Source organism: Bactrocera tryoni, chromosome 3 (assembly GCF_016617805.1).
Source record: "Bactrocera tryoni isolate S06 chromosome 3, CSIRO_BtryS06_freeze2, whole genome shotgun sequence".
NCBI classification, from domain to species: domain Eukaryota; kingdom Metazoa; phylum Arthropoda; class Insecta; order Diptera; family Tephritidae; genus Bactrocera; species Bactrocera tryoni.
Genome location: NC_052501.1, coordinates 21074152 through 21084796, shown reverse-complemented (window position 1 = coordinate 21084796; position 10645 = coordinate 21074152). Strand labels below are relative to the sequence as shown.

Sequence of the window (10645 nt, the reverse complement as noted above, 5' to 3'; positions counted from 1 at the left end):
AATTATGTGTTTATTAGCAGAAAGTATGTATAATATGGAGATGTACTTATTAAAAAAATGTTAAATAGAAAAACAGATATATGTATGTATATCTTTCGAAATGAGGCAGGAAGTAGCGTTACAATCAATAGCGAGCGTTATAAAACGATCGACATTTTCTTTCCCGGAATTCAATGAAATCGACGAAAATGATCTCTATTTAGAACAAGACGATACGCCAACTCATGTTTCCCGCCTACAACAAGGATACATTGTGTGCAAAGTTTGGCTACTCGTTAATATCGACAGACCCTCGGCGCGTACGTACATCTAAAACACTGGAGAACTCTCTTCCGTCTATAACAACATGATCGATATGGCTTGTGTTTTTTCGATCCGGAGACATCCAGGTAGCTTGAGAAATTTTCCTATGCTGAAATCTCGTACTGCAGATAACATACCCCGGCTAAGTCGATCAGCCTTAACCCATTTGAGGATATTTCATCAGCCACCATGGCTGAATATACTGACCGTTGTACCAAAGACACCTTCTATGCCCACCCATATAGCTGTCGAACAAATTGCTTGAAGTCTGAAGATATTGTTCACATGTAGTATATAGTTGTCATACAATTCGGCCGACCAAAATCAAGATATTATGCTCTTGCTTGTTATAAGAAATACATTAGTGAAAGACATTATAGCTTCGGTGCAGCCAAAGCTGACTTTTTCTTGTTTCCTTTTAATATCGATCCACTTTTATTGAAGCCCTGTTTATATGTATGATGTTGTCTAAACATAGATAAAAATTTTATTTATTTAAAAGCACAAAAAAGCTCTTAATACAAATTATATACATATACTTGTATGTATATATCGTCATCTGAAATGCAAAATAACATATCATCAAAAAATTTAAAATTGAGTGTCTTATTGATTACGACTCACTACTTAAAATCATACACATAATATTACACATGTCCTACATTTTCAGGTTCTGCGCTCAGATATAAACCAGTTTTAACCAATTTTAAATTTTTTTTCACTCATTTTCCATTTTATTTCGTGCTTCATTCATGCCACTCTAAATTTCCGAAAATGTTGTTACATTAGTTTGCATTTCAGGTGACGATATATATGTTTACACGAATTTTATAGTCCCTTAGGCCCACATACTTATGTACATACATACATGCTATATATTGTCGTTTAATTCATGCTCCGAGAGTAGCGCTCTTTTGGCTTAATAACTTTTGATAATTGTGAGTCTATTTTTCTACTTTTTCTAGCTACTTTATACTTTTAGCAAAAATATGAGTGAAAGCATCTATAATAACAGTTGTGTAACTACAATAATGGCAAAAACAACATCTGCGGGTGTGTGCTAATAATTGAAGTGTCATGCTCATCGTATTTATTTTGATTAAAATGAGACAGGAAACAAGAAATTATTACCGCTACTTGTGAGAAAAACTTATGCCTCGATGAAGAAACACATACATATAAATATGCATTAGAGCGGGTCGATTTACAGGGAGCTAAAAAAAACGAAAAAATTGCGTATGCGGAAAATGTTCTGCGGATCATTGTGAAGAACTTTGTTTAACAAACTATGAGTGTTAACCGGGTTCGAGCCAGCTATTTTTAAGAATTTCGTAATTTCGCTTGAGGACCACAGCTGATCTTACTGAATTTTTTCGCAGTCAACTTCACAATAGCTGATAATGTAAAGCTTGTTTGTAAAAAAAGTTCTTCAGTTTTTTGAAATAGTTGATTTTGGTGCTCTATCGAAGATTTTTGATCGAAAACAACGCACGGCAAATGTTACTGTTTTACTATCAAAAAAAAACAGTAAAAATGCAGTTGAAGTAAGGCGAAAATTATGTGATGTGTATGGAGAAGATGCCTTGAACGAATGTCAATACAAAAATTGGTTCGCCAAACTTGGTGAGGATGCACCACGTCTTGAAGCTGAAGTGTATAAAATAAAGTTGTCGGTCGTTACAAATAGTCTTGTTGGTTGATTGGTCGTTTTTCTTGGCAACTTATATGCAGAGTTTTTCAGCCAAAAATTATGATCTCGTAGTATAAAGGCAGGTGTCGAAAATATTTATCTCTTACATATTACCAAAGCAGATACAATTATTATTCTTTCTCAATCTCTTGTGTTCTCGGCATGCAAGGAAAGTCAGTAGAAATCCTAACGACAAAGCCATTCTCAATTGTGTCACAAAAGAGCTGATGCATGTTCTCTAGAAATTTCGCAACAAGTCCCTAGAGGCGTTAGGATTTATGCCAAACAATGATATCCAGTAAACAGTCTTTGGAATGCGACTAGACAAAACAATAAGCCGATAGCTAGATGTCTAACAATTTTAAACAGCAGAGGCCATTGCTGCAGGACCTATGCAGGGAAAGCCGAGGTATTTGCCACACACCTCCAAGACACGTCAACTCCTAACGAGTTTAGTGATGGACCTAGCAATGCGACAGTCGGCAATTTTGTGGATGTTGTTTGTCAAATGGAATTTCCGATTGCTGAAATAGATGCTGTAGAAGTGCAGCAGGAGATCAAGGCGTTGGCGAACAAAAAGTCACAAGTTATTACAGAATTAATGCGTTGCGTTTGTACTTAAAGCGCTAACCGAAAAATTAATCAGCATGATTGTCAAGCTTTTTAACGGAATGCTCAGACTTTGTCATTTCTCATCGCAATAGAAATGTGCTGAGGTTATTTTAATTCTTAAACCCGGAAAACCTGAATATCTGGTTAATTCTTATCGACCAATCAGTCTACTGGTAATTATTCGAAAGAATATTTTTACTCAGGTTTTTGACGGTGTTGGGATACAAACAGCTCTGCTGTGTTCCTTGATGTGGCAACCCTAATACTGCTTCCAGAAAACGGCAGATACAACTGAATACTGTAGAACCGTGACTCACCTATGGAATGGTATCAACACCGAGTCCATACATTAGCATATACTCTCCAGAACAAAAATTGCCCTGATGTGGCGCAAAAAACTCGATATTATATTGAAAATGATTACGCAATCATTTATTGATTAATCTAAGGCCGGTGCAATATGCACAGTTACGAGCTTACAAGCATTTGGCTTCGAGTTTAACTATTTTACGTAGAATTTCATCGTGCTTATTACGTAGTTTATCCACTTTTTCCATGACAATATTGATCTGTTCCACCGTATTGTCAAAGTCCAACATTAGAGCCGGTTTATCGAGTAAGCCGCATTGGTAGCTCAGTTCTTTGATTTCTTTACGCATTTCGGAGCGTTGCTTCTTCGAATCGAAAATACATTTGCGTGCCGTATATTTTTGTGCCTGCAACATTGCTAGACATGATTTTTGAATTTTGATCTTGCTACGAATCATAGCTTGCTTCTCCTTCAAATGACCCAAAACGTGCAAGTCAGCATTGCAGCGCACACGTGACCGAACTAATTCAGCATTGCGTTCTGCGGTGGCAAATGTAAATCGATATTAATAAAACATAAATCTTGGGAAAGGATTTGAATGGGAAAAAATGACTTACCCTCAATTTTTTTATCCAGGGCTTGACATTCATTTTGTAAGGATTCAAATTCGCGCATCTGGAAATTATTGCCAAGATTCTCTAGTTTCTTCAATTGCTGTGGAATATTAAATTGAAAAAGTAAGTAAAATTTGTAAATCTAGAGATTATCTATAATTTTAAAACCCTTGGCAAAACTGTAACTAAATTTAAATTAAAATTTAACCGAATGAAAGTAAATTTTAGTAAAATTATTCCGAAACAACGCCCGGTGTGTTTAATGTGGGTACCTGCTGACGACAGCGGACCAAGTCAAAGCGCTGATCAGCGCCATGAAAATGCCAGACATTTTCAGTATAACTGTCAGTATGAAATGGACACGCTAACCTCCTTGGTAGTGTTCGCGGCACATCTTAAACCTTGCCCTACTTTGGGTGCGTCACTCGGTTGCAATGCATCTCCACATTCAACTGACAAAGCGTCAATTCTTCCCGCATTTGAGTTGTAACCATAAGACCACGATACTCCCCGAGGGGCCAGTCTGCATGAGCAGGTTATGTCTCCGTTTAGACCTTGTACTGGTGGCCAGAGGTTAGATCCCATACACACATCACATACACACACCACTCATACAAAACTAATCGTAACTTCCAGTTAAACAGTTAAATGCAGCTTAAACAACTCACGCGCAAACGACCCCAACTGTTCGGCTTTCCAACTAGTGAAGATCACACCGCTAACATATTAACGTCCATCAGTCCAGCTAATTACCAAACCACCCAGATCCCTAATGTCCGAGTACATCGGGCCCCCCGCCCAACAAAAACAAACGCGACCTATCAGATAGCTGCCTCTGATACAAAAATGTATTCAGGACAAACTGACCTTAAGCAGTATTGTCACCGTTTTTTCCATCGATATGTCCACCCCCACACTTAAACTCCAAGTATTTATAATCTCTAAGAGATGTCTTCTCGTCCAAACGGATCAATACAATGCGTCGATCAGCGCCCTGAAAATTGGGTAACGATTTTCAGTACCAATCGGCAGTGTGGCATGGACACACTAACCACCTTGGTCGGGCTCGAGGCCCATCTATAACCTCTGCCGTACTTTGGGTCCGGCACCCGGTTGCAATGCAACTTCACATTCGACTGACAAAGTCAGTTCTTCTTTGGGTTTGGTTTTTTTTTGGCTACTGCTCCCCGTGGTACCAGGTTAAAGTCTTTGGTATTGACCTTGTAGCCGAAGCTACGACCAGTTGAGCTTCCATATAGCCCTGGACTGGTGGCCAGGATCTTAGTCGCCTCTTACGACAGGCATGCCTTACCGCGGGTATATTCGGTTTCCCCTCGAACCCGGAGGGGTCCCCCCGTACCCGCAGGGGGAAAAACAAAAAACAGTCGGTTTAAGGATCCATCGAGCGTAAAGTAGACAGATTCTAAATATTAAACAATTATTCTGAGTATTAAACACTTTGGATATCAGCCGTTGTTCCTGGATAAAATAAGTGGGTTCGAAGTGACATTCGAAAGGATGTAATTTTACTGGAACCAGGAATAAGTAAAAAAAATCGCTCATAAAAATCACAATATTGGAAAAATTTCACATCTTTATGTCTGTTCGACAACAAACGTGAAAAAAAATTTGATGAACCTTTATACGAGCTGAGATAAAACGCAAGAGACAACTAATAAAAAAAAATTTTGAAATAATTTTCGAATATGCTTTCCAAACTATTTAAACTTTACCATATATAAGAGCTTTGTAACAAAGCTTGGAACTTACCTCCGATAATGTGGCGTTTGAGTGTTGTTTCTGTACTAGAATATATCGTGCATCTGAGATTTCTTCACGTAACTTTGCCATCTTTCGCAAATCCTTATCGACCTCCTATTACAAACAGAAAAAGATGTTATAGAAATGTTCCCATAACGGTAAAAATTGCTCGCTCTTACCAATGTTAAGTGCTCACCCTTTTTAGCTAGAGATTTTTTTACAAGTTCTTCGAACTCCTGCAGTTTTTCTTGATTTTTTATTTGCAAAACGGACACATCTTGCTGAGTGTTAGCAATTTCTTGTTGTGTCGAACTTTTAAGATCCTCCTCACGGCAAAGCATTTGATCCAATTTATTGGTGGCATCTTTTAGCTTGTTCATTTCGTCGAGTATGGTTTCTGGTGGGTCATCGGTAAAAACACGATATTGCCCTTTACGATAGAAAAATTCGGCAACGCGCCGATTAAGAAAGCTACGCGCCTTTTGTTCTACCTCAAGCAGCTTCAGTTTTTTGGTTATCTCCTCAATAAGTGAGGCTTTGTCCAAATGTTGTCGCAGGAAAATATTTGGATCGACGTATTCAGACTTTTCAACCACCTCTACGATTAGTTCTTTAAGAAATATAACTGTGTCCGCAGCTATGCTTTTTAATTCCTTTTCACGCTCGTATGCAATCCAGTCGAATTCCGTTATTTCTTCAATAACTTGCTTTTTCTCCATTTCCATAAATGTTTCGAAAACCTCTGCTTCGTCCATTACTTTTGGCGCTTCAACCTCTTCATCACGTTTAAGCAATTCCAATAATTCTTCATCTTCAGATATATCTTCATCTTCTGTGGTGGATGATTCTTCCTCAACCATTCCTTCTTCATCGCCCTCTTCCTCCTCCTCGGTACTTTCATACAACATACCGGTTAGCGGATCAACAAAAGAACCAACATCTTTGCCCATCTGTGTTTCTCCAACGGCAATTGCAGCTATATCTGGTATGGTGCCTAATTTTTCAAAAAAATCTTCAGATGATTCTTCACTTTCTCGAACATCCCGCGATGATGTTGTTGATTCGGATTCACTGCTCAAGAGATCTTCATCAAGTACTTCAAACACCGTTGTGACTTTTGCCGTTTCCTCAATCGATATCCTTTCCTCCGGAGCTTCGGGCTCCATTACTTTACTAGACTTAAGTGCTGATTTCCCTACTTGAAAGTTGTACTTTGAATCTTCTTTTTTATAAGATGTGACATCTTCCCCCTCTACAATTCTAACGGAGTCTTTCTCCATGTTAAATGCTGTTATTATAAAATATAATTGTGTATATTTGTCTGATTCTAACAAAGCAATGAAAATATCTTTTTCCTGTGTCTCCCAGTTGTAATGTTGTGTGTAATAACAAGAAAATCTTTACAAATATTACCTTAAAAAAACAAAACATACATGTATGTAAATTATATAAACAAGTAGTATCGGTATTGGGTTGAAATAGTTTTGAATGCAAGCTCTCTAGAGCACATAGTTTCAATACCTTCGCAATAGTTTGTAAAAAGCGTGGTTTCTAGATCATTACGAAATCAAAAAGAAGTAAACATGAACACAATCCTTGTTTTTAGGTACTGAGCGTACTTTGACCGCCTGTTTGACAAAATATATTCTCGTCGAAGTGTCCGAAATAGTTATTGAGAAATTGAAAACCTCAAGGATAACTTTGCAAGATAAAACATTCTATTTTCTGGCATCCAATATTAGGAATCACAAATCGAGCAAGAGTTGAAGTTTCGCAACTTTTCCTATAACGAACTAAAATAAAACGGTAGAAACTATTACTTACCCCATCTAGAATCTAATATCCTTGCTAGATAGTGAATGAAATAAATGAAAGTCTGAAACAATGTTTTAAGTTATAAAAAAAATCAAAAATTTAATAAATTATTACGCTCAAGTTGTGCTATTTTACATATAATATCATCATGACGCTGACGCAATACCTTTACATCTATACTGGCTTTGTTTATTTTCTCTAAGGTCGCGTCGTAGTCCATTAGTAGTGCCGGCTTATCGAATAAGCTACATTCGAGATGCACTTTTGAAATTTGATTTTTTATGCGCATTCGTTCTTTCTTTAGTTTATATACTATTTCCCGAGTAGTATACAATTCCAGTTGTAATTGCTGGAGTATCGATTTTTGGATACTAACTTTTGCTTGAAGTGAAGTCTTCTGCTCCATGTAGTGTCCCTTTTTTTGTACAGCCTTATGGAATCGTGATCGCATTCTATACCATCGAGCGTTGCGTTCTTTAAAAATATATACATACGTTGAGCAGAAGTGGGTTATTAAATAGGTATTGAATAAATATTGAATTAAGCAAAATTTTCTTGCCTCTCAATTTCTTTTCCAACTCCAGAACAGTACCATACATTTGCTCATAGTCAGAATATGTCACGCTATCGCTCAGATCTCTGAACTTATCTACTTTCTGTGTATAATTTAAAGTTTTTTTAGTTCAGTTAGAAAATTTTAAAAATGTTGGCTGCTTATATGTTAAATTTTTATTATTCAACCTTACCTCCTTAAGTATGAAATGCGTATGCTGTATTTGGATCAACTCGCAACGTCGTGCCGATACTTCATCGCGTACTTTTCTCATTGTATTTAGTTCGGTCTTAACAATCTATTAATATATAAACAGAAATCTAAATTTTATGATTTAAAAAGAAAAAAATTTACCATTTTTAAGTGTTCTGTTTTGTCACCAAAGGTTTCTGCAATGAGTCGTTCCAACTCCAGCAATTTTGTATCGTCTTTACCCTGCAGCATTGAGAGCTTGCGTTCAAGTTCAGTTTTTTTCACTTCCACTTCTTTTTTAAGGATTTCTTCTTTACCTAAAGTTCGATCGAGTTCTATTAAAGCTTCTTGGTAGTTTTGCTTCAGTGCCTCAATATTGTGCGGAGCGTCTTCAGCTAAAACCCGATGTTTACCTTTGCTGTTGCAAAACATGCCTACACCTTTGATTAGATATATGCGCTTCTTTCGCTCAACTTCTAATTCCCTGAGCTTTTTTATAAGCTCATTTAATAAAAGCGGCTTATCGAGGTTATGCTGAAGAAACGTATTCGGTTCATTATATTTGCATTTGTCTGCAGCATCAGCTATAAGTGCACTGAGAAAGGCTTCCGTGTCAAACACCATCTGTTTATTCATTGAATCCTGTATTTGCGGTAATACCTGTGACTTATTCGGTTCTTCTTCATCAGTATCCTCTCTATTCTCCAGTGTTATATTATGAATATCTTCATAATTTAACTCTTTTTTCGTTTCAGTTTCTAAACAAATACTCGGACAGGTCAACAATTCATCGTCTTCAGTCGTATCCGAAGAGAATTCTGTTGAGACCTCATTATCGTCTGGTTTCATAAGTTCCCCGTGTGCTTCGTTTGTTTCATCAATATTAATGTCCGTTGACTGTTCAGCAGTCGATTCAGTAGAGCTTTGATTATCTTCAAGTTTGAGCATATTACTTGTGTCTGGCAATGGAAATAAGCTCTGAAGAAAAGTAGATGAATGTGATTTTAGTGGTGAAGGTTTTTTCTTAAGAAGCTCTAACTTTCTCAGCAATGATATATAAGAAAACGTTGAGTATATAACTTCAGCTTGGCTTTTATCTTCTGGTTCTTGGTAATCGATAACTTGCTCTTTAGGTTCATGCTCCGTATCATTAATCTTATATTGAGATTTCATTCGTAAGAGCCGATTCTGCGTTTGTTCCCCCTCGTTGATTGTTGAACGAACAAATTCTTCTACGGGTTGATACCCCATAGTTTGGATCGCCAAACCGATATGTCTTACGGAAGTTTTCATTCTTCCGGTTGTTTTTTTGCTATTATCAGCGCTTAGGCGCTTTTTCTTCATTGTAAAGTTATGGTTAAATAAATAAAAAAATATATATGTTTCTCTTACAAATGTACTTGATATAGAATTAAAGTCTGTATAATTTATGGAGATTTATTAAATTATAATGAGTTTAAAATTAGTTGAAGCATAAAGCCAATGTGATTAAAATACATATTTATTTTGTATAGTACATTTTAGCGAAGTATTTATTTATCGAAAGACGATATTTTCTGTCATCAAATAAACAGTAGTCGCACTCGCGACTTGGCTCCCACGTCACTGCTGACAGCCATAACTTTCATAACTTCGAAGTCGTAGAAAATTTCGTCTATCTTGAAACCAGCATTAACAGCAACAACAATCTTAGCCTCGAAACCCAACGTAGTATAACTCTTGTTCTAGGTGCTATTTCAGACTGAGCAGGCAATGGAGAAGTAAAGTCCTCTCTCGACGAACAAAGACCAAACTCTACAAGTCACTTATCAACCCCGTCCTGCTATGTGGTGTAGAGGTTTGGACGATGACAACATCTGATGAGTCGGCGTTACGAGTTATCGAGAGAGAGGTTCTGTGGAAGATTTATGGTTCTTTGCGCATTGGCAACGGCGAATACTGCAGTCGATGGAACGATGAGCTGTATGAGATATACGGCGACATGGACATAGTTCAGTGAATTAAAAGACAGCGGCTACGCTGGCTAGGCTCTCGTCTAGGCTAGTCCAAATGGATGAAAATACTCCAGGCTGATAGTGTTTGATGCAGTGCTCGCCGGGGGAAGCAGAGGAAGACCACCACTCCGTTGGAAAGACCAGATGGAGGACTTGGCTTGACTTGGAATTTGCAATTGGCGCCAAACAGCGAAAAAACGGAACGACTGGCGCGCAGGAGACATTTCTTCTTGCCCTCGTTCATTACCAGACCCATTTGCTTCGCTTCCTTATTCAGTCTGAAGAAAGCGGACTGCGAATCCAATGGCGTGGATGCTGCGGCCACCGATGTGAAGTAATTTGTCGTAAATGACAGATGGAGTCACAGACTGACGGTTTGGCCAAACACAAAGCGTTAGACATTGCTCAGATAACGTATTCACCAGATTTGACTCCCTATGACTTTTATTTGATTTCGAAACTGAAAAATTCGCTCCGGTTAACGAGCCATGAGTTCATTGAAAAGGCTATGCACGAGGGACACTACCAAGGCTTCTAACAAATATAGATATGGAAAATTGGATTTTGTGGGTGAAAAGATATGTGTTAAAATACGTGAAAAAGTTAAACTTTTCGTCAGTCCGGGTCAAATTTGAGCAGATTGTATATTATTTACTGAACTCGGAAAATCTAAGTTGGAGACTTACTGACAAATGGAATTAACCTTCTACCAGATCGACTTTCCAAGCCCGACTCGAAAATTAAAAACTATGTTCCTTGTCGTGACCGAGGGAAGAGTGCAAAACTAATCTAGCGTCAAAT

General features: G+C 37.6%; 2 protein-coding genes across 2 annotated transcripts; both read right to left on the bottom strand.

Annotated features, from left to right (window-relative positions):
- Positions 1–3059: 3059 nt before the first annotated feature.
- On the bottom strand, positions 3060–6677 carry LOC120771901 (coiled-coil domain-containing protein 96-like). The gene is made up of 4 exons (XM_040100178.1): positions 5470–6677; positions 5300–5404; positions 3533–3629; positions 3060–3455 (listed from the first exon to the last, which is right to left on the bottom strand). Exons 1-4 carry the CDS (start codon positions 6568–6570, stop codon positions 3082–3084), a joined length of 1677 nt encoding a protein of 558 aa, XP_039956112.1. The 5' UTR covers positions 6571–6677; the 3' UTR covers positions 3060–3081.
- A 442-nt stretch (positions 6678–7119) lies between these two features.
- LOC120769975 lies at positions 7120–9178 on the bottom strand. The gene is made up of 4 exons (XM_040097050.1): positions 8013–9178; positions 7852–7956; positions 7665–7761; positions 7120–7166 (listed from the first exon to the last, which is right to left on the bottom strand). Exons 1-4 carry the CDS (start codon positions 9141–9143, stop codon positions 7120–7122), a joined length of 1380 nt encoding a protein of 459 aa, XP_039952984.1. The 5' UTR covers positions 9144–9178.
- Positions 9179–10645: the final 1467 nt, after the last annotated feature.

What these genes read in the sequence shown, in the direction of transcription:
- LOC120771901 (XM_040100178.1), bottom strand. Translation starts at nt 6,570, where the DNA reads ATGGAGAAAGACTCCGTTAGAATTGTAGAGGGGGAAGATGTCACATCT. An exon ending in AGGGTGAGCACTTAACATTG is followed by an intron (nt 5,405 to 5,469) that starts GTAAGAGCGAGC and finishes TGTTTGTAATAG; the next exon opens with GAGGTCGATAAGGATTTGCG. An exon ending in CCTGGATAAAAAAATTGAGG is followed by an intron (nt 3,456 to 3,532) that starts GTAAGTCATTTT and finishes TTGCCACCGCAG; the next exon opens with AACGCAATGCTGAATTAGTT.
- LOC120769975 (XM_040097050.1), bottom strand. Translation starts at nt 9,143, where the DNA reads ATGAAAACTTCCGTAAGACATATCGGTTTGGCGATCCAAACTATGGGG. An exon ending in AAACAGAACACTTAAAAATG is followed by an intron (nt 7,957 to 8,012) that starts GTAAATTTTTTT and finishes ATATATTAATAG; the next exon opens with ATTGTTAAGACCGAACTAAA. An exon ending in GTTGGAAAAGAAATTGAGAG is followed by an intron (nt 7,167 to 7,664) that starts GCAAGAAAATTT and finishes ACATTGTTTCAG; the next exon opens with ACTTTCATTTATTTCATTCA.